Source organism: Aspergillus undulatus, assembly GCF_047715775.1.
Source record: "Aspergillus undulatus strain CBS 261.88 unplaced genomic scaffold BDV17scaffold_22, whole genome shotgun sequence".
Lineage (NCBI taxonomy): Eukaryota > Fungi > Ascomycota > Eurotiomycetes > Eurotiales > Aspergillaceae > Aspergillus > Aspergillus undulatus.
The window spans coordinates 54479-81276 of record NW_027396626.1 but is presented as its reverse complement, the minus strand read 5'-3'; the positions used below and the strand labels follow the sequence as shown (position 1 = coordinate 81276).

Below are 26798 nucleotides of genomic sequence, written 5' to 3'. Positions count from 1 at the left end.
CGAAGAATCAAGGAAAGAAAAGGGCAAAAAAGACAGAGAAGGTGGTGACGACGCGCTCGCAGTTGGAGTCGCAAACCCCAGTCCGGCATTGCCTCTTTTTGGTCGATCCCTTCCCCTTCCGGACTCTTGCGAATTGGAGCCTGATGTCACATGTCCAGCCAATCGCAATCATTGGCCGATCTCGCTGTCAAAGTTGCCTGAGGCTGCATTGTCAGGAACTGCGAGTATCTTATCGCGCAATGGTGGAGGAGTTCGTACAGTTAACGTCCATTCATAACACGTCTAACATATAGATACAGTTCGCTCTAAATCAAGTTGCTAATACAATACATCATAGCAGACAAAGATAATCTAAACATGCTCTAAACAGACGCCTTCTCAATGTGCTGGAGGCCCTGCTTGGCCTGAGCATCATGCTCCAACTCAGCCAAGGTGCTGCCCTTGCGCGAGGCAGAAACATCCCGCACGTCAGTGTAGTGCACAGAAGGGACGAAGCCCTTGGAGCGCCAGGCAGCGGAGACCTTGGCGTAGAGCTCGTCAACCTGCTCCAGTGAGAGACCCTTCGTCTCGTAGATGCAGGTCCACACGAAGATACCGGCAATGAAGCAGAATCCGCCCCAGATAAAGAAGACCTTTGACTGGAGGTTGGCGTTTCCGGGGCCGGAGTCGACCATGTAGGGAGTGGCGTAGGCGATGGCCCAGTTGAGGAGCCAGTTCGCTGCGGTCGTGATGGAAAGACACTTCGCGCGGGCCTTGAGCGGGAAGAGCTCACCAGTGACGACCCAGGCGACGGGACCCCAAGAGGAAGCAAAGAAGAAGATGTAAAGGCAGACGAAGGCGATCAGAACCTTGTTGGCGACGGTGGATTCGGTGGTTGTGCCGACGATGGCGACAATGAATTGACTGACGCACATACCGACGGCTCCGAAGAGCAGAAGCGGGCGACGACCCCACTTCTCGACCATCCAGAGTCCGGGGAGGGTGGAGACAACATTGACGACATTGGTGATCAAAGTGATGATGAAGCTGTTGGTGATGCCGGAGTGCTCGAAGAACTTGGTTCCGTAGTAGAAGATGAAGTTGACACCAGCAAGCTGCTGTAGCGCCTGAACAGCACATCCTGTAGCAAGACGTTTGCCAATGGATCCGCGCAGGATCTCCACGTAGCTAGCCTTGCCGACGCTCATCTCATACTCGTGGTTGGCCTGGATTTCAGCGAGCTCCTCAACAAGGGCAGGATCATTCACATCCAGGCGACGAAGACGAGCAAGTGCCTTGGTAGCAGCCTCATGCTTACCCTGCTTGATGAGGAACCGGGGGGTCTCAGGAAGAATGATCATTCCCACGACCAAGATGATAGCCCAGGCGAACTGAACGGCAACGGGGATACGGTAGGAACCAGTATCGTTGCGGTCCTTGGTGGCGTTATTTACAATAGCAGCAAGAAGCAGACCAATCGTAATCGCAAGCTGGTAAGCACCGACAATGGTACCACGAATCCACTTGGGCGCCGTCTCAGACTGGTAGAGAGGAATAGTCGCAGACAACAACCCAACACCGAACCCAGCGAAGAAGCGGCCAGCAACGAACAGCGGAATAGCAGTAGCAGCAGTCTGCAGAATGACACCAAAGCAAAAGACGAAACAGTCGATGATCATAGCAATGCGACGCCCGAAGTAGTCGGCGACCGGGGCAGCAGTGAGGGCTCCGAAGAAAGTACCAGCCGAGAGCAGAGATACAATCATTGAGGACTGGGAAGACGTAACATCAGGAAAGTCATCTGCAGGATTCACATAGCCGGTAGAGAAAAGCTGTCGCCAGTATTTCATCGCGAGAATGCCGCTGATTGTGCCGGTGTCGTAGCCGTAGAGGACACCACCAAAGGCCACGAAGAGGCCGATCATGATGGCAGGGGCTGCAGAGCCCGCCGCATCGTCGGGTTTCCTGAGCATGAAGCCCATGGTAGGAGTTGATGGAAATGGAGATGCGAGGTAAACAATAAAGGTGGTAAAGGTAATAGGGAAGATTGAGTCAATAAAGCTGAAGCTGAGCCGTCGAGATAGGTTTTATAGTCGAGATGAGATGCAGAGAGAAGTAAGATAGTGTCTTTCCCACCACCGACCATGAGGTCCCTTTTGTAGTCCATCATGGAGTCGTGGGCTTCCCCGGTCCAAAGCCGATCTGGGCTGGGGAAGGCCCCGGCCAAAGGCCGGAAGCAGCAACCGCCACTCTGCAACCGGTGAGAGTCGAGAAACACGGAGTGACCAGCGCAGAACAGACAAGATCCGCACAGCAGAATCGCGGAGATTGCACCGAGTATGGGATCGCGGGGTGAAAAGGGGATAGTTCCGTCGTCTAGCCAGCATGGTCTGGGGTTAGCGGTGACCAAATCCATGGGTCGAAACGAGCTGGAACGCTGGCCAGGGGCACAGCAGCAGCACCGGGGTGGAGAATAACAGTCCCCTCGGTCGGGATCTTTCTCTTTTCCTGGCTATCGCAGAGGCTATACCGGTGGTTGGGATGGTGCCCGGGAAGAGACTCGAAGTTGCCCGAATCTCCTGCTGTAGTCGCAGTCCCACAGTGTGTCAGTAACACAGAGATGGACAGAGCCGGTCGCGGGGCATTCTGGGGTGGCACACGGGCAACTGATACGATGCTCAAACTGGAATGCGATCGGGAGAACAAGATGCCGCATGCGGTCGGCCTGCCGAGTCACCCTTCTAGAATTTACAACGTTCACTATTGCTATTGTTCATACCAGCTCATGATTGCTCACAATGCCATTATTGTTATTGTCCAGAATGTATTGTGTAAAATCTCAACCGATCTGCAAAGAGCAGCTGCAGCAATCTCGACCTCAACGAACCCCAGGCTCGGCCGGGGCCGATCTCGGGCACAATGGCCTTGTTGAGTCTCGGGCCCTTTTGTGGATACCGACCGACCACTCTCTGCATCTCGTGATCAAAAAGCTATTTTATCCATTCAGCTTTGTTGGAAGCGAGGTCTAAGCCTCGAAATCTCTGCGAGAAAATTCCAATAGTAGGTATCTACAGCGAAGACGTAGACGAAGCTGAGGTTCACCTCTGCAGTGTGCGAGATCAGATTTCGCCGGGATTTGCCCGCCCCCAGCGATGCGCGACATAAGCGAGCGCTAAGTCCAGCCAAGAGGTGCTTGGCTAGACCTTCACACTCCTTCGCTTGCTGTCTGAACCGGGTTAGGTCGAAAGCAAAGCAACGGCTTACCTTAGTTCTAGTATCCATACGGTGCTAGTTTTTGACTAGGCAATTATTCGCCACCGCGGAAGGTCGGGTGCTTGTTTATCCCTCCTTCTCCGTGTTTCTATGACGGCGCCCTGCAGCCGGGCGGCCCAGTATTATTATAGCTCATGGCCCATATTAGAAATAATCTAGCATGAACAATGACAAAGTAAATTTTTCCAAGAATGTTCAACAGTTGTATAGTAAATATGAAGGATAGAACAAGGTAGAAAAGAGTACAATCAAGACCCGAAACGAAAAGTCCCATCCATGCAACCTTAAGTCAACCCATATATGCGTATAATCTACTGTATACTCCGTATTCACATCGGGGGCTAACAAATCACCACACCCAAATCAAAAAGAAATACCAAACCAGCGCCACGTGCGCAACCTTCTTAACCGAATCCCAAAACTCAAACCGCACCCGTCCAAAAAGCGAGTCACCGCCGCGCCGCCTTCGGTCCCAATTACTGGGTTTCCACTTGGATGTGTCTGTTTCAGATCCGTATCCGTAGCCCGCACTGGGGTAGGCGTCATTGTGTGACTGGGGCGGGGTATAGCGGGAATTCCCATTCGAGGCGCGCCTGGCTAACCCACCTGGTTTTATGAATGTGTTTGGGATGCTGGAGGAGGAGGTGTGTGAGACGGCTCGAGCGCGGGTGCGGATTTCGCGCGTTGGGGTCTCGGTGAGGGGGAGGATTGGTTGGTTGTCGGGTGGTGTTGAGGTTGTACGGAGGGCGAGGACGAGGGATCGAATGATTAGGACGGTAAGGGTGAAGGCTAGAGTGAGGCCGTAGTAGACAAAGATGGATAGTTGGTCGGGGAGGAGACAGAGGTGGTTTTGGACCGTGGTTCCTGATTCGAGTGACTTGCCCGTGGCAGGATCAATGGGGTTCCAGAGACTTGTTAGGACGAAGCCTGGTTTGCGAACCCCCATCGCCCAGGATGTACTCTTGACTGTGATTTCCTTTGGAGAGCCGCTGAACTCCCGGTGCCTGATCTCGCAATAGTCATGGTCGTCTCCAGAATACACATGAACCAAGTTCGGGCCGATCTTGGACACGATATCATTGGAGATGGTCTTCGTTAGCACATTCTGGTACTGATATCCCCCGCTAAGCTTGAGGGCGTTCGGCTCGTCCTCTTCTAACCCTTCGGCGGACGGAGGGTATCGCTCCCTGAGCGGTCCACACGGCGTTGCTGCCTTACGGTGCAACGGCACATGGCTCAGAAGGATAGCGGGAAACCCGATAATCTCCGGATCGTCTTCCCGGTGTATCGTAGGCTTGGAGACTTCATCAGTGACTTCGTGCTTGAACAGCCGACCCTCTTTCGGCTTCCCCAGGAACCATAGCTCGTCCATCTCTGCCCGACCTCGGTGGGCTTTCATTTCGTTCAAAAAGTCCTCTGGCTGCTGCCAGATCTTCTGGTTTGGCCGCTCGCCATCTACCCCTCCGCCAGTACTCCCAGTCTGCAGATCAGGCTGATCCATCGCACTCAACGAAACCGTGTCCACGGACACGAATGTATGGTTCCCAATAACATCAACTCGATTCCCACTGCCAAAGAAATTCTGGAAGCGATCGCGAACTGGTACTTGGACGCCCGAGCCGAAACCTTGGTCATGATTCCCCGGTAAGCTGGCGATGAACCTCCGACCGCGCGGGTTCGTTGAATGCGTCTCCTGACTTTCCCAGGGGTTGAAAAATATCTTGGAAAAGCGATGGAACTCTTTCTTCCAGAAATCATCGTCGTATTTCCTCCACTGTTCCTCAGGGCTCTGGCTGTACCGAGTCCCCCATTCCCTCCCGCCATCGAACAGATCGCCGAGGAATATCACCGAGTCAGGGTCGAGAGAGTGTTGTATTGACGAGAATGAGCGACGCATGTACTGGTCTGTGAATTTGATCGTCAAGGTAGAAAGTAACCACGGGCGGTCGGGGTAGGTGTGAGGATCGACTAGTTGGGGGTCTGCGATGAAGGCGACATGGTGCGGTCTAGCATCGGTAGGCTAGATAGACAACTTGTCAGGATTATATATTCAGTAGACAACACAACCAGACTAACCCATTGCTCCCATGCGCCCCAGGTACAGGACTCGATACTGTCCCTGAAGACGCTCCGTTCTCCCCACCAAAGAGTGCAAATCCAAAGCACTATGAGACCATTCGTGATCGTAAATAGGGTTTTGCTTGTTCTTGTCACTAATGCCTTGACTTCATCCTTGTTCTTATATTTGTTCAATCGACTCGATGCCGCACCGGCCGCGGTGGACATCCCTTGCGTAGCCCATTGGGGCAAGGCATCGTGAACGGTCTTCAAAGTACCAGAAAGAGACAATTCTCGACGGGAAGGACGGTAAGCACTGGCGCTCGTGGGTAGGTAAGAATAGCTCATGGTCGAGTGTCAACCGATGGGAGGACGTAGGATTATCGGCGTGGCATTGCTCCGCGGAAGTTGAGGTTGGTGCCGCTTTGTGAGATCGTCGCCAATTCGGGTATGCGACGGCATTGAATAGGGTGTCGGTAAAAGATGGTATAGAATGGAAATCAAAGGAGTGACAGCATTATTAAACCTGGAGATGCGGAATAGTTTAAGTGGTTTGCGGAGTAAGGAGTCGTGCTGTTGTCCTTCAGAGAGTCCAGACTCCAGAGCTAGTGTCAGCGGTGACGGTCTCATAGTTCGTTCGTTAGTTGGGATTACTCAGCCAAGCCGATGGTTAAGTTAGTACAGCGCCTGGCTCGGTTTACACATACATTATTGAGACGAAGGAAACACACTAGTGATAGAGGATATAGGATACGACACTACCTATTCAGGATCTAATGAGGCCTCTGGCCACCTATCTAAACCGCTATACAGACTGTGGTTAGAAGATCATTGCCTTTTAATTCAATTCATCCCATAGTCACCTTGGTCACCTGACCTGGATTCAACACTATTAGTCACCTCCATAGCTCATAGCTAGGCCATGTCACGTGCGTTGCCTCTCTATACTTCCCGAGTCGTGGGCAGGGCATTCGTGGAGGAAAACAGGATTTTTTTTTAGTATTATTTCGCAGCTTTTTTACTCTCATGAGAGTCTGTAAGCACAAATAAAATATGCTAGAACGATGATCCACCACTAAACTGTGCAGGGTTGTCAGATTGAAAGCAATATATATATTTCCGCCACACTGTGAAGCACATCAATAGCCCAATTGAAAATGCCAAGCGAAACACTTAAAAATGGTGCAACTACTGAGAAATTATCGTAGAGTAGCCAAGGTATCATGTTGTATCATTAGGATCTCAAAGGCGCACTATCTAAGAGACAAGAAATATGCTGTGTGATGGAGGAACTTCTCCAAGGCTCCTCAACCGGAGGAGAATGCGGGGTATAAACAATACAATGCAAGAGCTTTTGGTAACACCTATCAATAGACCAATGTATAGATAAGAAAAGTGATTAGGTAGGCTTCGTGGGACAGCAGTGTCCACCGTTACAGTCGTCGCCACACTCCAAAAGACAGGCCTGAGGATCGCCGTCTCGGACACTAGGTGCACGGCTGGGGATTCCTGACTGCGAGTACGAGCCCGCCTGGTTGTCTTCCGTGTCGCTATCGCGCGGGAACTCAGGCTGGATGGTGGAGGAGTGAATGCCGTAGGCATGTAGGCATTGCCTCACTTGCTTCGCGAGGTGCATGTACCGCTCGGAACCCTCGCCCTTGATCTCAGTGTCGACTTGAATATGGATTGAGGCGACAGTCTTCGTGTCGCTCAATTGCCAGACGTGAAGGTGGTGGGAACCAATGACACCAGGGAGTTGTTCAATATCTTCCTTGATGTGGTCAATGCTGACTCCTTGTGGCACAGCCTGTAGCAAGATGCGCGAGGCCGCCTTGCAGAGAGGAATCGCTGATGCCAGGATGATGACCGTGATCACCAGCGAGATACCGGGGTCGACATAGTACCTCCACGAGTAATCTGTAAGCCAGATGACAAGAGCAGAAAGGATGACACCGATATTGCCCAGAGCGTCGCCCATGACGTGGAGGAAGACACCGCGCATGTTGAGATCATGACCATGCTTCTTATCCTTGGGCTTGGGCTGGGCGTGGTTGTGAGTCTCATGCGGGTCGTACTTCGACGTCCGAACAGGAGCGTGCTCATCGGTATAGTTGGCCGCGCGATCTTTATGACCAAGCAGCGTCGATCTTTCCGTGGGACCAAGGTTGTCTGCCGATCCATTCCGGGAGTCCGAATCGTAACTGTCGTCATCCTCCGCATACTGGTTTCGGCTCGCAGCACTAATGATGTCTTGTCTCATGCTAGCTGGGTGACCGCCGATATCCTCCAAGCCACGGGTAGGGTTGCTGTAGCGGCGAGAGCTGCGAGTCTGGCTGTCAAGAGTTCGGCGGCGGGAGTATGCGGCGATCGGTTCGGTTATTTCGGCCTGTACACGCCAGTTAACGGGATGATCGAATATACGGCTAAGAAAGTAGTCACGTACAGCAGGACTATGTTCGTGCGCATGCTCATGGCCGTGGCCTTCCTCCACATCGCCATGCGAGTGTCCATGGCTGTGTCCGTGTCCATGCGAGTGGTCATGGAATAGAACCAGACCCAGGATATTCGAAACCAACCCAGCGCATCCTACAATGCAGACCAGCTTTGGGTTCTTCACCTCCTGCGGCTCTACCAATCTTTGTATCGCTTCGAGAAAAATCGACAAACACAGGGCGACGAGGAAGACACCGTTGACCAGCGCACCGAGGGTTTCAGCTCGTTGCCACTAATTCGAGTCAGTCCGAATCCAAACAAGGGCGGGGCAAAGGAAACTCACGCCGTATGTATACATCTTGGAGGACGTTTCGCGGTTCGCGACTTTGACAGCCCAGAGACCAACAAGTAATGAGATCACATCGTTAAGCTAGGTGGTGTTAGCCATGTTGAACAGGAGCGGAGGATCGGAATTCGTACCATATGAAAGGAATCCGCGACGAGGGCAAGGGAGTGGACGGAGTAACCTAGCACGGTGTCAGTAGACGATCAAAAGCAGTTTTCTGTAGAAAGTACTAACCAGCAATAAGTTCCAGCAAGAAGAAGGCCGAATCGATCACCAACAGGATCAGAATCCTGTTGGTCTTGGAGAGGCCCATGGTGGCTGTTTGCGACGCGCAGCCAGACGAAGATGCGCGATCGGAGGGGATGGAGGGCGGCGACCGCTCGGAAAAGCGAGAAACTAGGTGCTGCAGTATCGACGCAGAGGATGCGAGTGTTGCATGAGTGAAAGGAAAGGTTGAAGAGAGTGAAGGGAGTTGGAGAGAGTCGAGGTCGAGGTCGGAGCTTTGCCGCAGAACCAGAAACGAGAGAGTGGCGGCGCTTTTCTGCCTTCTTATCTTTTTTCTCTCACACTACACGGAACTAGTCTCCCAGCTGCAGCATCCACTTCGCGCACTATGAACTAGTCCAGATCTTTTTGGCTTTTGACCTAAATGAATTCTGGATACTCGCTGCGAAAAAGTTTTGTTTCTATTACTACTATTCAGTGGAGAGCACCGGCGATTTCCGGCAGCTTTGTTGCTCTCACTCACTGCGCAATAGCATTGCGTCATATTCTCCCGAGGTCGGATCGATCGCTCCAACAACTGGCTAAACTATACACACTGATACTATAGATCGCTGAAAACCAACTCAATATCTCGTCAAAACATGTCAATACCAAGCGCCACTCATTCTCGCTGCGCGTACACCACATAGAGGCGCGAATAGATGTGCAGCGTGCGGTCCGTCAGCTCCTTCCGCACTCCCGCCAGCAGCACCCGGACATCCTCCACAGTCCACCCCAGGAACCGCGTCATCAGCGCCAATGAGTATGCCTCGAGCGCTTCCAGCATGTTGGCTTGGTGCCATCGGCCTAGTTCCTTCAATTGGGGCTCCTTTGCCCAAGGCGAGAAGGGCACTTTGTATATTTCTTCCTGCACGTTCTTGAAGCCGGCGTCGGTCATCCATTGCTTATAGTTTTGTGCGACGCTGAACTGCTTGCCGAATTTCTTGCTGGCTTCTACGAGGAGATTTCGCCAGCGCTGCATGTTGGTCGCTTTTTCTGCCGTATCGTCGTCTGAGAAGACGCCCACCGTGAAGTCGCAGATCTCGAACCAACCGCCTGGTGTCAGGTTGTCGTGGGCTTGCGTGAACAGTTGATCGAAGTCTTTGACCGAGCCCTCGATGCCTCTCATATGGATATAGTCAAACGGATGCGAGAAGTTCCACGGGAGCTCAAAGTCGTCGACCTCGAACCGACAATTCGGAGGTACCCTGCCCGCGTCAGCAGGTTCAATCCACGAGACCACCGAACCTACCATGTGGGCTGGATTGGGCTCAGGTCCGTTCCTAAAATCAGCTGTCAATAGGTGACCCTTCTTTTTCCCGAACCTTGAACAAACCCGTCACGATTGCCTCGGGGAAGGCGCTATCAACCACCCGGTTAGTTAGGACCTCTACAATTAGTACCAGCATACTCAGCCATCTCGATCGCCCATGCTCCGGTTCCCGTCCCTAAATCTAGGATTTTCTTTATTTCCGCGTTTAGAGGGGCACGATATAGGTTTCCCCCAAGGGCGAGGTTGCAAATGTGAGAATGCTTCAACATTGTCAGCCTCCGTAAGCCATTCGGTAGCTTCAACGTACAAGGTCGAGTCGCTCTTGTTCGCGGTCATCATTCGGCTGGAATCCCCTTATCAGCCATGATATCAAACCCCACGGACAGGCTGCCGTACAAACATATACTCCCCTTGTCTATAGGCGTGGTATCGGCGTCCATTCTGCCGCTATTAGCGCTGCTCAAGTCGCCGAGTAAAGCAGCCGACCTCGTATCTGGATACAAAGTCAAACTTGCGTATCTTAATAACAACGTCAAAATTAGCCTACTGGTAATTTAGCACGCTTGATGCGAGCGATGCCGTTGAGCTTCCGGCAGCCCTATTATTGCTCTGTCAGCCATTATTCGTCCGGGTTGCTCGAGACCGAAGTGACGCACACGCTGGCATAATCGCTGTCGTCATAGACATCTGAATCTCCCTGGAGTCGCCGATGCGGTTAGCTGGTCAGTGCATTGCGCGCACCTGGATCGCAACTCACCTCTGGAACGATGGGTCCCTCTCGCTGCGACGGGTGGACCATGGTGACCACTTATCGATGGTATTTGACAGACCAGAAAACCATGAGAGTTGGAGACCCAGCGGAAGAGAACCCTAAGTTCCTGGGCGCTTTTATTTAACGGAACTTCCCCCGCCACGCGAATGATCGCGCCGTTTGACGGCCTAGCGTTTAACGCTTAATCATTCTCCAATAAGGATCTGTGCAGCTGCAGACGATATTTTCGAGGCCGCTCGCTCAACGAACTGGCTGTTTCACAACGTGGAACTAACGGCCTTAGCGAATAATAAATGATAAATCATTCCGCCGTTCCCGTTGGCATGGAGCTAGACGGCGGCTAGGTTACACGGTAGCGGGGTTCACTATCGAATATATTAAAGATGGATCGTACAAAGGGCACTAGGTGGAAGGGAGCTGGGCGCTTGGTTTATATGAGAATGGGGTGACCTACCGAGCGGATGGATGTCATTTTCGTAGACGTGGGAGGCAACGTCTTTCGGAGATTTTACTGAAGGGACAGAGGCGCGGATATCATATTCTAGAATCATGCTTCAGTTAGTGGCGGCTGTTTCCTTTGTCTGGCTCGTGTATGTTTTTGGCTTGGTGATCTACCGGCTATGGCTGTCGCCCCTGGCCAAATTCCCGGGTCCCAAGCCGGCGGCCGCGACGCTGTGGTATGAAACCTATCACGATGCATTCAGGTGGGGACAGTATACGTTTGAGATTGCGAAGATGCATGAGAAATATGGTAAGCTTATTTTGACTGGTGAGATAGGGTTCGTGGCTGACTTGTCAGGCCCTATCGTCCGCATTAGCCCGCATGAGCTGCATATCAACGACCCTGAGTACTACGAAGATCTATACTCACGCGATAGTCCCCGAAACAAATATGCATACTTTACGAAGCAGTTCGGCGTCACTCGCTCAATGGTCGCGACCGTCGACCATCATCACCACCGTCTCCTGCGCTCCAACATGAATCCGTACTTTTCGACGGCCCGCGTTCGCAAACAAGAGCCGCTCATCCAGGGCCTGGTTGATAAGCTCTGCGAGCGCTTACAAGCGTATAAAGGCACGGGGACACCGATCAACCTGCAGCATGTGTTTACTTGCTTCACGACCGACGTCGTCTCGGACTACACCATGGGCGCGGGATTCCACTACCTCGACGAACCCGACTTCATCCCCGACTGGAGTGAGACCATCGCTGGTAGTGCGAAGAGCGGCGTGTACATGAAGGCGTTCCCATGGTTGGGGTTGGTTTTCACTCTCATGCCGCAGTGGTTGCTCTCTCGGGTCTACCCTGGCATGGGCCTTGTTTTTCAGTTCCAAGACCGGTGTAATAAGATCGTCAATTCAATCATGAACGAACAGAATGCGGAGGGTTATGAGAAGGTCAAAAGCCAGTTCAGCCAGCCCACTTTCTTCCACGACGTTCTCAATAGTAATCTTCCACCGGAAGAGAAATCGCCAGAACGACTGGCGCAGGAGGTTCAGGTCGTCATCGGAGCGGGGGCAGAGACGACAGGGAAGATGCTGACCTGGACGACCTACTACCTCCTCGAGAATCCGCAGAAATTAGCGAAGCTGAAGGAGGAGCTGAACCGGTTGGACCCGGATAACACTGCAACTTTGACCGACTTTGAGCAGATGCCGTACCTGGTGAGCTCGCTCTTTTCCTCAGTACTTCAACCCGTTAACAACGAAGCAGACATCCGTTATGCTCGAGGGACTTAGACTTTCCTACGGGGTCAGCTCAAGACTTCAACGCATCGCCCCAGACCGCAACCTGCAGTTCCGCGAGTGGTCAATTCCAGCAGGTGTATGTTCTGCTGTTCTCTCCACCCCATAAACTACCTTTACCTACTAACAATCGCCCCAGACACCCGTCGGCATGACAAGTACCCTGATCCACCACAACGAGGACATCTTCCCCTCCTCCCACGAATTCATCCCCGAGCGATGGCTCGACCCGAGGAAACGAAAGTATCTCGAGAAATATATGGTCTCATTCACGAAGGGGTCGAGGCAGTGTATTGGGATGAAGTAAGCTTGGACCCTTACTTGCATCAATGCACCCAAGTCACTGTAATAACCTTGGAACAGCCTCGCAAAAGCAGAAATCCTCCTCGCCCTCCCGAGTATCGTTCGCCGAATGGGTCTAGAACTATACGAGACTACGCGGGAAGACGTGACTATCTCGCATGATCTTTTCCTTCCTTTTGCGAGGGAGGGGAGGAAGGGCGTTAGGGTTTTAGTTCGATAGCTGGAGACGATAATAGTATAAATCGCTAGTGGTATTGTGGTAATTTGCTACAGCTACTATTGTACATTCCCGAGACTCAGGCGAAGCTTAGCCTACTGGATGAATCCGTATGAAGCCTTGAATTCAGGTTGAAGGTTCAAATCATCTACTTGACGGGCTAGGTACAGGCCACGAGAGGCCCTTCCAATAGCTAGTCAATCTTCCCACCCGGCTCCACCCAAATCCGCAATACAGTTAACCTAGGTAGGTCCTCCTTCCTCATTTAATCAAATAAATATATATCCTTCATTCTAGTAAGTAAATTCTATCGGTATCACTGTCACTGTTAGACTAAGCCGTAGCGAATCCTTGTCTCAGATAATGGATATATAGGTAGGATAGGAGGTCTCCGGCAGGAGTACCCACTACACAGATACTTATGTCTTAGACCCGCTCAGAGGCAGGTAAGGAATCCACTCTGTACTCTAGAGAATGCTGAGCGATTAATTAAATTGCTGCACTGGACAAGCCAGATTGAGAACAGGTTATGTGCTCATCCGTTGCCGTCGCTTACACGGACTCGGGTATTTTAGGGTTGCTACGACTTGAAACCCCCAACTAAACGTCGCTCTACGGCTGGACCACCTGAGCTACAATGGCGGTAAAGGGAAAGAGTTTTCGAACTGCAGACTGTGTTATGTCCATCTCGACTCGGGGCATTATATCCAAAGGAGAACAGACGCGAAAGAAAACCAGGGTGTTGGACTGGGTGTGCTCAGGACATGGCGCGTGAAGCAGGCTAGCCAGGCCACATAAGCAGACCTGGCGTGGAAACAAAAGACCGTTGCGATATGTGCAATTCTATACCTAGGCTGCGTGGTGCAGAGTTCGAGACAACACTGCGCCTCCAAACCACCTCTCCAAATGGGCTTGTGAATAGCCCACTCCTCGAAGGTGGAGTTGTCAAACGGACCGAAGTCCGTCTCACAGTACTTGTAAGAGTCAGGCGGGGTCCACTTGGAGACGTAGTCGCGAATGATCTGGACTGTGCAGGACGACACCTGCTTGTCGGATGCATGCTGTTCGAGTGGATAGATAAATCAACTTCTATTCTCTGTAGGTATGCCCAGTGCGGCAACAAGGGAGAAAACTGGAAAGAGGAGGGGAGGGAAGGGAAGACAAACCCCGAATTTCCACCATGCTCCACCAACAGAGCTCCCGGAAGAGTAGCGCTAAGATTCTGCGCCGAGGCGAACGGCGTAGCCAAGTCGTAAGTGTTTTCAATGATAAACGTCGGATGTCTCGTTGCGACGTTGAAGTCGTCTTCGTGCCGCTCCTTGGCTGGGACTCTCCAGTTGGCACACGCCGCGGCCGCTGTTTTGCCAATGGAGCCTAAGAGGCGGCTTCCACCCTCAAGGGCCTCGAACACCTCGCCAAGCTCCTCGAAGGTCTGTTGTGGTGCCTGCTTGTCGCTGCAGGAGATGGCGATCCCGGGTTAATCGTTGAGAAGCAGGCCCTCAGTTTCAGCTAATTCCGCCTCCGAGAGCGTTTTGAACAGAGTGATTTCAGGGGGCGATGACAGGAGGCCGTCTAGGGCGCGGACCATATTGCTGTATTGGTGAGGCTTGTAGAGAGAAAAGGGAATGTAATTGCGCACACGGCACTGTGATCGATGACGGTTGTGCCGTCCACGAGCGGCTCGATTTCGAGATTATCGAGGAGGGCGTAGATGTCTTCTTCAATCTCCTCTGCGGAGCGATTGCGATGGCTGAAGCCGCACCGATCTGGTACTTTGAGGCATTCTTTGATAAAGGCCGAGAAGGCCTTGTCAGCGGCTGCCCATCGTTCAATGATGCTGAGAAAGACGCTAGCCAGCTCGAACTTTTGTATAGGATCGAAAAGGACTCACTGTCCGTTAAAATACAGGTGTGGATTCAACACGGCATCGAGGACCATTCCGTCGACCCGGTCAGCGAACACGGCAGCAACAGTGGCACCCAGCACTGTCCCATAAGAAACGCCCCAGAATCTCAACAGCCCGTCATCTTGGACTGCGTCCACAATATGGATCAAGCCCCTCGCAGTGAATGCCGTGCTTAGCATGCTTCCGTTTTTGCGAAGGCCCGGATAGTCATAGCATGCGTTGGATACCACTTTTCCAACCCCCCAGAGCTTTCCGAGCACGGCGGTATCTTCTTGGTCTACAATGACTTGTTGATTATTGTAGTATGTCACGTCCCCCTCCACGCGTGTGTTGACACGGTTTGCGGTCAAGGTATTCCCAGTGCCGCTACTATGTGTCAATATGATTGCACAAGCCACTCACATCAGACGACGTACCGTGGGTCGTGGGTGATGAGATCATACTAACTCCCGCTCAGACTGACTACACGAATCGATATTTCTCTTTCCCTAGTGCTTGTAGGCGGTTGGGCTCTTACGCAAAATATTTGGGGCCCTGCGCTGCCAGAGTTGACCGGTTCGCTACGCTGGTCCGCCAAGATTGAATAGAATGCTTCCTTTCTTGGGGGTCTGGAGGGCAGGCACTTTGAGAAGCTGCAGGTCGACACGGTAGCAGTCAAGTTGGGACTCGTGTAGTCCAAGGGAACGGTTAGGTTGCCGCACTGGGCGCGACCAGCATCTGCTCCTGGCACATCTCCACAGGGGCCCCAAGCAATTTTCTCTGTCTTCTCTGACCGAGCATGCTTGTTGGGGTGTGCTACTGAGGATCCAAAGCCAAAGACACCAGTAGCAAAAAGAGCTTGTAAAGGAGTATGTTTCCACGACATACTTGGCGTGATTCTTCGCTTTGCGATGCGTCCTGAATGTAGACCACATTATCGGTTGGAATTCGTCAGTCCTAACTAAGCAGACAATTCACAGCGACACGGCTGCAACCCAAGCCAGGCAGTGACCAAGGCGCAGGGAGACAGGACCGATATCCTGGCCATTCATAGCTAGCCAAAGAGCAAGCAATCCATTCGCAAGTCGTCGGTGGATTGAGCCGCAAGAGGTTCAACAAGGCGCATCCCATAGATTAGCATATGCAGATTGAGATCATACAACAGGGTGCTTGGCCACCTGAAATAGCACCGGTGTTCAAAGGAAGGGTCATGCCTACCGCTGCCAAGGAAGCCTTGGCCAACCCAGCCATAGACAATCCCATGTTAATGGTGGTAGTGAGTCAGCAGCATGATGTCTGCCATGGAGTTCTCCCCAGATTGTTGCGGCGCACTGATCGAGACCTGCACTGCATTCCGCCCCGCTCGGCACCGTCAAGACCTAAGGGAGTACACCAATCGATGCGACGACATGACCAACAACTCTGGCGCAGTCTCGGCATGCCCTACACAGTCCGGGGCCCGGAACACGAACGCCAATCAGACAAGTTAGTCCAAGACCGAAGCCAGCTCAGCACCCCAATCCCATCGCAAGGACCCCCCTAGCCCTTCATCCGCATCCGAATCCACTGATGAAACCCTAGAAATGGGCAAATCAATCAAATCTCCCGGGTTTACGGTGTGACTTTCAGCCTTGGACACGTCAGAGCCTGACGTATCGACATCTCCGGGGCTTAACGAAGGAAGATCGTTCGTAAGCCCTGGAGTGCGGGGAAAGCAGTCTATATTTACGGAGCTGAGCTGGGAAATGGGATTTTCGGGGTCCATCATGATCCAGTAATCTAGGACTGACCGAAGTACGGTGATGTCGGTTGGAGTGAGGTCATGGATTTGACCTGCTGCGCCGAGCAGTATACCGCTGTATCGGACACAGCGGTTTGTAAAGAAGCGGAGCGCGTCAGTCTGATATTGTTAGCAATGCAATTTTATATGGAAAGATTGGACCAGATTGGGGCACCATCGCACCATAATATAAGCGTTCTGCCACATTTCAGAGACCTCCGACAAATAACCCAGTGATGTACTCAGGTATCTCGCGGCCCTCTCGCTGGCGGGCTTATCCTCGCAGTAAAGAAGAATCGCGTGGACTGTACCAGCAACGAGAACGCAATAACTGCAGAAGGAGGGCGCGAGCATGTAGCCAGCTGCTTTGGCGTCAGCGATCAGCGTCGTCAGCGCCTGTGAATGGCCCCAGCACGAGGCGTATTGCGCGTCGAACCAGGCTGGCGCTGGGCTTTGGCATGTTTCCCTTTTCATCCCAAGTAGGAAGGGATGGCTGAGGATGCAGTGAGCAAGGTGGTAGAGGGTGAGGGAAAGGATGAAATGCGAGGTGAGGTCACCTCGGGGCAGTCTGATCTCTCCTTCCTTTGTCGAATGTCCGTTCCCTGGAATGTGCTGATCCGTCATTTCCTTCAGAGCCTCGAGGCTGCGAGCAATGGCGCTGTAGTCCGAGTCGCTCTGCCACGGTTCGACGCCTTTTGTATCAGAGTTCATCATGCAGTCTATTGTACGACCCAAAAGTGCCGCGAGCCCGACACTGAGCCCGGGAAGTCCAATCGAAAGACTTGACTCCTCGCGAACTCTCTCATCTAGCAGCTCTCCCAGCGTCAAGGATATTTCGGTGCCTCGAAGAGGATCGCTCACTGGCAGTTTCAACAGACAGTCCGACACCTTGATAGCAGGCGGCCTTCGAAATGAGCAGCATACGAACCGATCCAGAAGAAACAACGACCAGAACAAATTGCGCCGCTCTTCGCGTTCTTCAACCGGAAGACCATCGTCAGGCTCTAGCATCATTTCCAGATCTTGGCTGATTCGCACAGCCATCCCAATCTTCACCCAAGCAGCACGTCGACGGCCAGCTAATCGTCAAGTCAGTACCGTCTCCAACAGATACAACAAGAACGCGAAGCCCTACCCGTCGCATCAATAATAGCCAACAGAGCCAGCGCCTGAATAACTGCGATGTCTGATCCATTACCCAGCCCATCCGGCTCGGACATGATCATCTCCCACGAACAGCGTGCATAAGCGTCAATCGTCTTCTGCTTGCGCTGCTTCCATTCTAACTGCGAAGAAAATCGAACAGCCGTCGCGATAAAGGAGAATTGCAAATAGCGGGGGATGAGCCCCTGGTCGATCCTGCGGCGAAACAGGTCGGGGTTGAAGAGCGTATAGGGCTTGCTGTGGTAGTGGACACAGAAGATCTCGTATGCCTCTAAGAAGACTTCGTGAGCAGCACGGGCCATCTTTGCCTTGAAATTGAATTCTCTCGTGGGAAGGCGACCGACCAAATGTGGCTGGTATGCCCAAGCATTCCTTATTATGGGGCGCCTGCGGTAACCTCGGTAAAGCCAATGTCTGCGGCCCGCCTCTATCCGCGTGGTATCCAAACGTCAGAGTTGATAATCGACTCAACCACTGAATGCAGCGGTCGTAGAGATGCAATTGGGAAACTGTGGACTGCTAATATCTGTTCTGACAACGTGACAGTGATGGTGGAGAGGAACGCTGACGACTATCCAGACCAAGCGGGAACCGGTTAGGGCTAGCCGAACTGCTGCCGTGAATAAGAATAGAAATGCAGAGCAGTCTGCCACGAAATACAAAGAAAATCGAAGCGCGCATCGATAGATAACGATACTCCATTCAGCTCAGGGACGGGCCAAATATGCTAGATCGTCTCCGCACCGTCAATGGCCGTCTAGCTACTTCTCCCACTGATACCCTCGACTCCCCGTCGTCGACCCCTCATACTGATACCTCTCCTCAAGGTCATAATACCTATTAAACCCAACCCCCTCACAAACCTCCTGGTAACTCAAAATCTCGGGCGGCGCACCAACCCCAAAACTCCCCTTTACCCCCTCAAGGGCCTCCCGCACACTCCTAATCTTCGCCGCAACAAGTGTCCACGGATACGCAACAGCACTGTACCCAAGCGCCGCGAGATCATAAGCAGACAGATTCTCCGTCTTCCCACCCTCAATGATATTCGCAAAAACAGGGAAGTCAAGGTCATTCCGAAGCCGCGCCATGGTTTCTCGGTCTGGAAGAGCCTCGACAAAGACGGCGTCCACGCCGATGGCGATAGCTTCCTTTGCGCGGATGAGCGCCTCGTCGTAGCCCAAAATGAGGGAGTCTGTGCGGGCCAGGATCCAGATGTCTTTCCCTTCATCCCGGGCGTCGACGGCTGCGCGCCAGCGCGCGTAGGCTTCTGAGCGGGAGACGACGGATTTTCCTTGTGTGTGGCCGCAGCCTGGGTATCGGGTTAGCGAGGACGCTATTATTTGGGGTTGAAGAACGTAAGACTCACGCTTCGGCCATGTCTGATCTTCAATCATAATCCCCGCCGCACCGGCATGCGCAAATCTACAGACAGATCAGTAAAGGCCCCGCCTCCTATTGGAATAGATTGAAAAACGTACCCCTCAACAGTCCTCCGAACATTCATAGGGCCCCCATAACCCGTATCCCCATCCGCAAGAACAGGAACATCAACAACCCTCACAACCTCCTGGATTTTACTCGCAACCTCCTGAAAAGCAATGTACCCCGTATCCGGCAACGCAAGGGAACTCGCCATTGCGTACCCGGCTAGAAAGACGAGTGGGAATCCGGCGTCCTCGCAGAGCTTTGATGTTAGGGCGTCGTAGCTGCAGACGTGGGCGAGGATCTTGAATGGGTCTGCATGGGATTCGAGGATCATGGTGCGGAGGCGGGTGGCTTGGATGCTTGGGAGGCGGCCGCGGGTGTTGGTTGTTAGGGCTGAGAGGGTTTGGGGGTTGTTGGGGTTGGTAGAGGTGAAGTGGAATGGATAGGGGTTTTTGTTGACGATGGATTTAGACATGTTGGGTGAAGTGTTGTGAAATTTGAAGGGGAAGAATGATAATTGAATGAGATGCTGTTCAGTTGTTGAGTGATGAAGGTCGTATATAAGTATACAGATAGAGGTCCGACCTCGGAGTCTGTCCCCTACATCATATACGCTCGGCTAGCAGCGGCATGTTCAATGAGATGATTACTCTCGGTTATAATTCTGAGAGGCCTGTTAGAGCCTTTACTTATTGTGAAATACCACACTTCTCTGCATTTCAAGATCAAGTCGGCATCCCCCCATCCCCATGCTCCACTAACATCGGCAAATTCCACAGGAAATCCAGCGAATCCAGCTCCAGTCCCAGAGAGACTCCATCCCCAACACCACCATGGCTACTAAACGGCGCAATATTCGGATCAAATGGGCGAGCCCACCAGTCTTCTTCGGGTGGGAGCTGGTCTAGCCCGGTGGCCCCTGGGAGTGCCTGCTGCATCCAGTTGCTGTTGGTTTGCTGCGCTAAGGCCCCCGTTGTAGTTGGTAGCCCCAGAGTTTCGTTTGGAACGTGTTCGGTATTTGAAAAGGCTGTTGGGGTAGGCTGGTGCTGGTGAGTATCCAGGAGTCCGATCTCTCTTGATCCGGTCATCATGTTCGAACGCCCGCGACCAGGAAGGACAAAATTCGCCTTGAACCTCGCAACATGCTTCTCCAGAAGCGTAGCATACCTCAGAGAAAAATCCATATCGTCTGTGCCCGAACGCCGCAAAGCCACGATACAGCGGTCGAGCGTATCCAACGACGTTTGTAAATCTGCATGGCGTGCCCCAAGACTAATTGCCTTGAGAAGGAAGATAGATGATGAAGTAATGCAGATCAAAGTGCGCAGAGGCGCATAGCGCAGTTGGCCGTTTCCGGCCATGGACGTTGCGATTTCTAGCACGCTGCGGCTGCTGCTCACGACGTTTCGGATGAATGTATGGTCTTGGGAGAGGATGCAGGAATCGATTCCTTCGGCTGGGTTTCTAAACTCAGTTATTGATTGGGATACGGCGCGCTGGACGACGGCTTGGATGGAGAGGGCGCTTGTGCATGCTTTTAGGTGGTGGTATTCGATTAGGATGATGGAGCTTAGGGGGTTGGTGAATCCTGGGTTGTTAGTAGACGTAGAATTTGAGTGAAGACGGAGGAGGAATACCAGTTGCTGCGTTGTGCTGCTCAAGCCATCTCTCCAATGATGGAGCAAAGTGCTGGAGTAGGATAATGTACTGGCCAGAGCCAAGCTGCTGCTTGGTATACGGCATAGATTGGAAGAACATAGCGGAAGCCGTCTTCATCAGTCGCGTCAATTCAATCCAGAGCCTCATACACGTCCACCACTGCGGGCCAATTGCTGACACTGTATCCGAAGGCACAGAGTCCGGGATAGACAGATTATCTGGCAGGAGCGAGGAGCAGCCCATCTTAACAGCCATCTGAGTAACATAAACATACAACAACCTGGCCGCACGGTTACAGCGTGCCTTCAGCCGCAGCTCATTCGACCCCGTCCCATCAAAGATTCCCAATTCATAGGCAAGGCTAGTTGCCGCACCGAGAAGCATCCAGGACATTCGTTCAGACCGCCGAGCAGGCTCGAAGACATCCTCGCGCCAGCGGATGAGAGGCACGTCCCCGTTAGTGTGTAGTCTATTCCGCCGGTCGTACGCTGGTGAGATCAACTCGCCGTCCCAGCCCTCTGTTTCTGGCGGGAAATGCACGGAGCGAGGATGCCAGTCCGATATCAGCATGAGGCTTTCTATTGAGCCGACAATGCGCGTCTTGGCGGTTGAGTGCTTCTCTTGTCCGAATATGATGCGTCGGATCAGTAGCTCACAGTACTGCCACAATCGCTGATGGATGAAGTGGCTCCGAGAGACGCCACCTGCTCCGGGCAGGATGAAATAGCGGGACGAGATGGTGAGGAGCGTACAGCATAGCATGGGCTCTTCCACGATCAGATGGAAATGATTCTTATGGTCGCGATAGTCGTCTGTCAAAACGGGTGACAATGGCGCAAGGTACCGGTACAGCCTGAAAAGTTAGCAGGCCGCCAGGGCTGTATAAACGACCATATAAAAGAGAACTCACAAGTCAAGATACGTAACAGCCTCCTGGGCCGTGAACCAGCCTTGCCGTACAAATCTACACTTATCCCAGAGATCAAGAACCTCGTCACTGGGCTGCGACAATGCTGCCACGGTAATCTGACCGCTGTCGGACACCAAATTATCTGTACTAGTCTCAGGGCCAGAGATTAATCCTTGCCCTGGGACCCCAGGGTCGGCTCCTTGCAGCCCGGGCGGCAACTGCACCTGCCTTGCAGCGTCAAAAAGCACATTCAAGGCATCACTAGGCCTTGTAAAGATCGTGGACATCATCGGGTCCGTAAGAGGCGACTCATCTGCAGGTGCAGGGGCAGGTGCCGGGCTATGCTCCCCCGGATTGTCATCCGTTCTGGGTCCTCCCTGCTCCGCGACCGAATCTCGACGGCTACTCTCGAGGTCCGAAAGCACGACATCTCCATCGTGATCTCCCCGCTGCTCGTCAGGTATACTCGACCTCCCCACATCAGCATCAGCATCACCTTGTCTCGCCCATCTCGGCGCCTCCCGCCTCTTCCCACCAGGTGTCCGCTCTTGCTTCTGAAACAAACAGTCACGGTGCTCGCGGCGACATTTGGCACAGGGGGGCTCGGAGCCCAGAACGCAACGGACCTTGCGGGCGCGGCAGTTGAGGCAGGCGACGTAGCCGCGTCTGTATGAGCTGTTGCGGGTGGAGGCGGGTGTAGAAGGCATGTCTTGAGGATGTCCGCAGTGGAGTGGAAAGGTGGAACGGAGGACCGGGGAGGGCGCGGATATAAGCGGGAAGCGAGGCCGGGGTCGGAGCTTAGGGTTGCCGGTCCACGTGCGAACAAGGGACTACGGGGTAGGTACTGATGAGGCTACGTATGCCCATTGGCCTGTTTTCATGGCGAAGCACTTGAGAGCGGGCAGGCGTTCTAGAGATGGAAGATGAATATCGTAGAATTGTTACTCGTAATAATAGTACTCGTTAACGCTGGACCTACGGCAACATAGCGCCTCGCAGGGGGGTTGCTACATCCTGTATCAAGCAAAGAAGGTCGCGCATGCGCGTTGAATGTTTCTAATATTATTATATATGCATGTGTTCAATACTCACCAACTCAACTCATTTGTCTTGTCTATCCCATCCAGATGAGGCTGCTTACGCTTCGGCTTCGTAAGCTGTCGGAACACCGCATTGCCAAACCGCGTATACAGTGGCATAACACCCCCAGCCTCCAATAATGCCTCCTCAATCTCCGACTGCTCGTAATGGAATACCTTGCTCGCCCCTTCAACCCGGATAGTCTTGTTATCCTTCTCGATAGTAACCACCGAGTCTTCACCGACTTGAGCGTAGAAATCGTCATCTTGGATCTTGATGTTGAAGAGGCCCATGTTGAGCTGATTTCGTTCGTCTGGAGCAAGTATATCAGATCATCATGATTTATAGAAAGTGGATAGATAAGATGCTACACTTACAGATAAAGGCGAAACCCTTTGCAATAACGGCCTGGATGCCTGATCCTAATAACGCTCGTACAGCGTCTTCGCGCGAGGATCCACTGCCGAAGCCGTGCTCAGCGACGCTAAAATGGTCAGTGAGTGTTAGGTTGAATATCTGGAAGATGAGCGTACATTATCTGCGAACCATTTGTAGCCTTCTCTCGGAATTCTGGACGGAAATACTGGAAGCAATGACTGCCGAGGTCGGCATTGTCGATGCCAGGCATGAATTCGGCTGGGATGATGGCATCACTGTAAATTTCAGTAGCCGAAGTGTAGTAGACTCGAGTGCACTTACGTATCAACATTCTCTGCAAACCGCTGCACCTTCGAGCGAATGACCCTAGGTGACTCTCCATCCTGACCCTCCCCAGAAAAGCCAACAAGCATACTCGACACGACAGCCGCACAATCCCCAACCTGTACCTCCGGTGCGGGCTCAGCAATCTCCGGCGCAATCCTAACATTTGTCTTCCACGAACTAACCAACTTCTCAAACCTGACCTTCTCAATTTTATCTAACAAGTCCCTCGGATCCGTAACCTCCATAGCAAAGCTACTCGCCGCAACGGCCGCCGCACAGGTAATATTCCCAAAACTGCCCTTCCCCATTCGATTCCGGAAATTGCGGTTCTGGGACGAGAGCCACACTTCGCCTTCGCCTGCGACGTCGACGTCGTTTATACCTACGCAGTAACTGCACCCTGGGGCGCCAATGTCGAAGCCTGCTTGGCGGTAGATGTTGAGTAGCCCGTGGCGTTCGAGGTTCTTGATGATTGTTAGACTACCCGGTGTTACTCGGCGTTTTCCGTGCGAGACGGGTGTCATGCCGGAGCGGAGGCCGGCTTCTAGGACTAGGGCGGCGACGATGAGGTCCTCTTCGGTGGTTGTGCACGCGCCGATAAAGCAGCCGTCGAGCTTCATTCCTGTTTTCTTGGATATGGGGACGACGTGGTCCGGATTTGGGTACAGGGCCATTGTGAGTCCAACCTCGGAGAGGTCAATTGTTCGTTCTTCTGCGTAAACAGCGCCGGGATCAGCGCAGAAGTAGAGCCCTCCCTCACGATGTTCCGAGTGCGGACGGCGAGCGATCCAATCTGCTGTGATCTCGTCGGCTTCGAAGCAGGCGCCCATTCCGCCGAACTCGGTGTTCATGTTTGCAATCGCGAAGCGCGCGTCCATGGAGAGCTCTTTGAGGCCAGGGCCTCCATACTCGACTGCTCGTTGGAAGGCGATAGTGTTGCGCTTGAAGAGGCCGAGAATGTGTAAGATGATATCCTTCCCTCCGACGCCGAAGGGGAGACTGCCGACAAAGTTGATGCGGCAAACTTCGGGTACCCTGAACCAGGTCTCACCGGTCACCATAGGCATTACTACATCGGCTGCACCGAAGCCCACCGCGAACGAGCCCATGCTCCCCGCCGAGCATGTATGCGAGTCACTACCGACAACGATGCGTCCTGGCTGTGCTCGGTCACGGGTAAAGTCCGTATGCATAATACTGGTGTTTGCAGGAAGGTAATCGACGATCTTGGCCTCCCGTCGGAAGCGCTCTGCCTTGGCCATAAGACCTTTTTGGCGCGGTTGATGGTTTGTTCGTGGGTCGACGGTGTGGTCGACAGCTAGCCAGAGTCTGTCGTTGCGGTAGGGTCGCGGTCTACCCATTTGGTCGTACGTCTTTTCCATCCCAGCCCACAGGAGCTCCGAGGTGATGGTCCAGTCGACTTTGACGCAGATCATCTCCCCTGGTCGGACGTCTGCTCGAGTCAGACCAACGCCGGCATGTGCCATGACCTTCTCGATTATACCCATTGGTCGGCGTTCGGGGACTGTAGAGAGCGAACTGTCTATCAGTGATGGCGGTTGTACTGTTCCTTTCGCTGCCAGATCCGCTGAGTTGGCAGCTTCCAGATGCAGCTCGAGATTTTCCAGTAGTTTTGCGATGAACTGATCTGTCGTCGCTGAGCCATCTAAGCCCAACGTACGCGTATCTGACCCGATCAGCTCAGTCGGGTCGAGGGTCTGTCTGATCGCTTTTGACAGGGCATCCGCCTCCGCGACAAGCCCTAATCCCAACTCAAGCATCAAAGCTACAGCCTGCATAATCGCCAACGGATTCTGCACCTCGGTTTTCTTCTTCAAATCCAATGGTTCAAAGATGTTCGGTTTCTTCACATTCATCCTCGGCAATCCCGACACCGCCGCAGACGCAAGGACATTGCCTGGCCGAATAATACCTCCCGCCTGATCGGACAAGATATCCCCAAACATATTCTCCGCAAGGATAACCCCGTTCAACCTCTTCGGATCAGACGCAAGTATCCCAGCAGCCGTATCAACAAGGACATGCTCCAGCTCGACAGACGGAAACTCAGCCTCAAATACCTCACTAACGACATCCCGCCATAACCGCCCCGTCGCCATGACATTGTACTTATCGATCGAATGCACTCGCTTCGGTGGCTGAAGTCGCATCGCATACTGCCCTGCTAACCGTGCAAGTCGCTCGATCTGCTGTCGCGAGTACTCCGTCGTATCATAAGCGATTCCCTGAGCATCGCCTTCCTGTCGCCGCCCAGAGTATACGCCACCAGTGAGATCACGCACAAAGGTGATATCCAAGTCCCGCACAAATTCCTCCTTGTACGCGCTTCTCTCGACCAGAGCCGAACTGGGGAACTTGAGGGGTCGAATGTTCGCATGAGCGCCTAGTTCTTCCCTTAGCTTCAAGAGTCCTTTCTCTGGTTCTAGACCGTATGCGGGGTCATTGCAGGCGCAGACGATTACCGCGTCGGAATTTCGAGCAGCATCTAGTGTTTCTTGTGGGAAGGCGGAATCGTACCCTGCTGCGAGCGCTGCGCCGCCGAAGGGGTATCGCAAGATCTGGAAAGAGAGGTTTGTTCGCGTCGATTCGATTGCGGAGAGGAGTTTCTCGGTGTAGGAAGCTAGTTGGGGTCCGATACCATCACCGGGAAGGAGAGCGATATTGAAGACTTTCGTCGCCTCTTGGTCTTGGGGGGAGGCCATGGCCGGCAATGGAGGAAGGAGTTGTAGATATTGCCAGTGACCGTTCAGAAAGTCGTTGACCTTGGTTATTCTTCCATGAGGGGCTGGATATGAGGATTATTATGCATCCGAGATCGGAGTCCATCTTTATTCTTGATTCTATGGTTTTTGTTGCAAATGATGAGGGGCACTGTTGTGAATTGTTGAAGCTGTGATGAAGTGGCCCTGGTAGGCCCGTTCCTACCCGTGCCTGTCCGCGACGCTGACAATCCGAATTCGGACATCGTTCATTCGTGCAATCATGCTGATATAATAGCCGTTGCATTTCTAGCACCAGGAGTAGATATCCGAAATTGGCGCTATACCCACTTCAGTTCTTTTAAGCCTGTTGCCGTCGTTGGCAAGATTGACGCGTTGTAATAGGTGTTCGATGAAAAGCGCAGTCGTTGCTCTAAGCAGAGACTACTAGACGGCTTCTCCGTTTTTCATGTACGGAGTCCCTTCTGGCTATTTGATTCCATTATGAAAATTCTCTTTTGTCGAGGAGCATTGAGGCTACATACTGAAACACTTGTCTGCCTGGTTGCTACTTCCAATGAAAACAAAGAATGCAAACCACGGTATGAGAATGAAGACATTGCTTGAATACCAGATCTCCGAATGATTCTACATGAAAAGTTACCTATCTTAGTAGACATAGATGTGCGTCTAGAGTGCACGAGATCCAATAAGAAACCCAGCGCCGGCCCTAAGCCTGTCGATATCACCCAATCTGGCGGACATGTCCACCGCAAAGATCCTATCGCCAAGATGCCCATGAA

General features: G+C 52.7%; 11 protein-coding genes across 11 annotated transcripts; 1 reads left to right on the top strand and 10 right to left on the bottom strand.

Moving 5' to 3' along the window:
• Positions 1–251: 251 nt before the first annotated feature.
• On the bottom strand, positions 252–2560 carry BDV17DRAFT_262521 (sugar porter family MFS transporter). Its single transcript, XM_073757793.1, has one exon. The coding sequence runs from the start codon at positions 1959–1961 to the stop codon at positions 363–365; it is 1599 nt and encodes a 532-aa protein (XP_073615831.1). The 5' UTR covers positions 1962–2560; the 3' UTR covers positions 252–362.
• Positions 2561–3406: 846 nt separating this feature from the next.
• On the bottom strand, positions 3407–5886 carry BDV17DRAFT_262519 (putative manganese ion homeostasis (Fr)). The gene is made up of 2 exons (XM_073757792.1): positions 5329–5886; positions 3407–5272 (listed from the first exon to the last, which is right to left on the bottom strand). The coding sequence occupies exons 1-2, from the start codon at positions 5656–5658 to the stop codon at positions 3602–3604; spliced, it is 2001 nt and encodes a 666-aa protein (XP_073615830.1). The 5' UTR covers positions 5659–5886; the 3' UTR covers positions 3407–3601.
• Positions 5887–6314: 428 nt separating this feature from the next.
• Positions 6315–8589, bottom strand: BDV17DRAFT_262515 (cation diffusion facilitator family transporter). The gene is made up of 4 exons (XM_073757791.1): positions 8324–8589; positions 8224–8270; positions 8087–8173; positions 6315–8035 (listed from the first exon to the last, which is right to left on the bottom strand). The coding sequence occupies exons 1-4, from the start codon at positions 8400–8402 to the stop codon at positions 6710–6712; spliced, it is 1539 nt and encodes a 512-aa protein (XP_073615829.1). The 5' UTR covers positions 8403–8589; the 3' UTR covers positions 6315–6709.
• A 97-nt stretch (positions 8590–8686) lies between these two features.
• Positions 8687–10477, bottom strand: BDV17DRAFT_262514 (class I SAM-dependent methyltransferase). The gene is made up of 9 exons (XM_073757790.1): positions 10384–10477; positions 10283–10323; positions 10188–10224; positions 10023–10073; positions 9934–9969; positions 9765–9886; positions 9690–9715; positions 9606–9636; positions 8687–9561 (listed from the first exon to the last, which is right to left on the bottom strand). The coding sequence occupies exons 1-9, from the start codon at positions 10423–10425 to the stop codon at positions 8976–8978; spliced, it is 972 nt and encodes a 323-aa protein (XP_073615828.1). The 5' UTR covers positions 10426–10477; the 3' UTR covers positions 8687–8975.
• Positions 10478–10864: 387 nt separating this feature from the next.
• On the top strand, positions 10865–12667 carry BDV17DRAFT_298305 (cytochrome P450; the record flags this gene model as incomplete). Its single annotated transcript, XM_073763664.1, has 5 exons — positions 10865–11149; positions 11198–12063; positions 12113–12223; positions 12284–12447; positions 12508–12667. The coding sequence occupies exons 1-5, from the start codon at positions 10948–10950 to the stop codon at positions 12665–12667; spliced, it is 1503 nt and encodes a 500-aa protein (XP_073615827.1). The 5' UTR covers positions 10865–10947.
• A 609-nt stretch (positions 12668–13276) lies between these two features.
• Positions 13277–15462, bottom strand: BDV17DRAFT_298302 (uncharacterized protein; the record flags this gene model as incomplete). The annotated part of the gene is made up of 9 exons (XM_073763663.1): positions 15217–15462; positions 15135–15178; positions 14908–14936; positions 14556–14856; positions 14306–14501; positions 14203–14270; positions 13854–14118; positions 13592–13725; positions 13277–13445 (listed from the first exon to the last, which is right to left on the bottom strand). Exons 1-9 carry the CDS (start codon positions 15433–15435, stop codon positions 13277–13279), a joined length of 1425 nt encoding a protein of 474 aa, XP_073615826.1. The 5' UTR covers positions 15436–15462.
• Positions 15463–15501: 39 nt separating this feature from the next.
• On the bottom strand, positions 15502–15979 carry BDV17DRAFT_262501 (uncharacterized protein). Its single transcript, XM_073757789.1, has one exon. It carries the CDS (start codon positions 15678–15680, stop codon positions 15507–15509), a length of 174 nt encoding a protein of 57 aa, XP_073615825.1. The 5' UTR covers positions 15681–15979; the 3' UTR covers positions 15502–15506.
• A 45-nt stretch (positions 15980–16024) lies between these two features.
• BDV17DRAFT_298300 (fungal specific transcription factor domain-containing protein) lies at positions 16025–17885 on the bottom strand. Its single transcript, XM_073763662.1, has 3 exons — positions 17465–17885; positions 16513–17408; positions 16025–16449 (listed from the first exon to the last, which is right to left on the bottom strand). Exons 1-3 carry the CDS (start codon positions 17793–17795, stop codon positions 16036–16038), a joined length of 1641 nt encoding a protein of 546 aa, XP_073615824.1. The 5' UTR covers positions 17796–17885; the 3' UTR covers positions 16025–16035.
• Positions 17886–18254: 369 nt separating this feature from the next.
• Positions 18255–19396, bottom strand: BDV17DRAFT_290993 (isocitrate lyase/PEP mutase family protein; the record flags this gene model as incomplete). Its single annotated transcript, XM_073762034.1, has 3 exons — positions 18255–18805; positions 18863–18918; positions 18975–19396. 3 exons carry the CDS (start codon positions 19394–19396, stop codon positions 18255–18257), a joined length of 1029 nt encoding a protein of 342 aa, XP_073615823.1.
• Positions 19397–19646: 250 nt separating this feature from the next.
• BDV17DRAFT_281562 (uncharacterized protein) lies at positions 19647–22863 on the bottom strand (the record flags this gene model as incomplete). The annotated part of the gene is made up of 5 exons (XM_073760042.1): positions 19647–20509; positions 20559–21433; positions 21491–21897; positions 21970–22165; positions 22583–22863. 5 exons carry the CDS (start codon positions 22861–22863, stop codon positions 19647–19649), a joined length of 2622 nt encoding a protein of 873 aa, XP_073615822.1.
• Positions 22864–24344: 1481 nt separating this feature from the next.
• On the bottom strand, positions 24345–26407 carry BDV17DRAFT_298294 (Isopropylmalate dehydrogenase-like domain-containing protein; the record flags this gene model as incomplete). Its single annotated transcript, XM_073763661.1, has 2 exons — positions 24957–26407; positions 24345–24472 (listed from the first exon to the last, which is right to left on the bottom strand). The coding sequence occupies exons 1-2, from the start codon at positions 25996–25998 to the stop codon at positions 24345–24347; spliced, it is 1170 nt and encodes a 389-aa protein (XP_073615821.1). The 5' UTR covers positions 25999–26407.
• Positions 26408–26798: the final 391 nt, after the last annotated feature.

Bases quoted from the DNA above. Each gene is read 5' to 3' on its own strand.
- BDV17DRAFT_262519 (XM_073757792.1), bottom strand. From the start codon at position 5,658: ATGAGCTATTCTTACCTACCCACGAGCGCCAGTGCTTACCGTCCTTCC. The intron at 5,273-5,328 runs GTTAGTCTGGTT...TTGTCTATCTAG, and splicing joins GGGGCGCATGGGAGCAATGG to CCTACCGATGCTAGACCGCA.
- BDV17DRAFT_298300 (XM_073763662.1), bottom strand. From the start codon at position 17,795: ATGGCCCGTGCTGCTCACGAAGTCTTCTTAGAGGCATACGAGATCTTC. The intron at 17,409-17,464 runs GTAGGGCTTCGC...CTTGACGATTAG, and splicing joins GGCTATTATTGATGCGACGG to CTGGCCGTCGACGTGCTGCT. The intron at 16,450-16,512 runs GTGCGATGGTGC...TAACAATATCAG, and splicing joins GGCAGAACGCTTATATTATG to ACTGACGCGCTCCGCTTCTT.
- BDV17DRAFT_262515 (XM_073757791.1), bottom strand. From the start codon at position 8,402: ATGGGCCTCTCCAAGACCAACAGGATTCTGATCCTGTTGGTGATCGAT. The intron at 8,271-8,323 runs GTTAGTACTTTC...ACACCGTGCTAG, and splicing joins CTTGCTGGAACTTATTGCTG to GTTACTCCGTCCACTCCCTT. The intron at 8,174-8,223 runs GTACGAATTCCG...AACACCACCTAG, and splicing joins TCGCGGATTCCTTTCATATG to CTTAACGATGTGATCTCATT.
- BDV17DRAFT_262521 (XM_073757793.1), bottom strand. From the start codon at position 1,961: ATGGGCTTCATGCTCAGGAAACCCGACGATGCGGCGGGCTCTGCAGCC.
- BDV17DRAFT_262501 (XM_073757789.1), bottom strand. From the start codon at position 15,680: ATGGGATGCGCCTTGTTGAACCTCTTGCGGCTCAATCCACCGACGACT.
- BDV17DRAFT_262514 (XM_073757790.1), bottom strand. From the start codon at position 10,425: ATGGTCCACCCGTCGCAGCGAGAGGGACCCATCGTTCCAGAG. The intron at 9,887-9,933 runs GTACGTTGAAGC...ACAATGTTGAAG, and splicing joins AACAAGAGCGACTCGACCTT to CATTCTCACATTTGCAACCT. The intron at 9,637-9,689 runs GTTTGTTCAAGG...AGCTGATTTTAG, and splicing joins CCCCGAGGCAATCGTGACGG to GAACGGACCTGAGCCCAATC.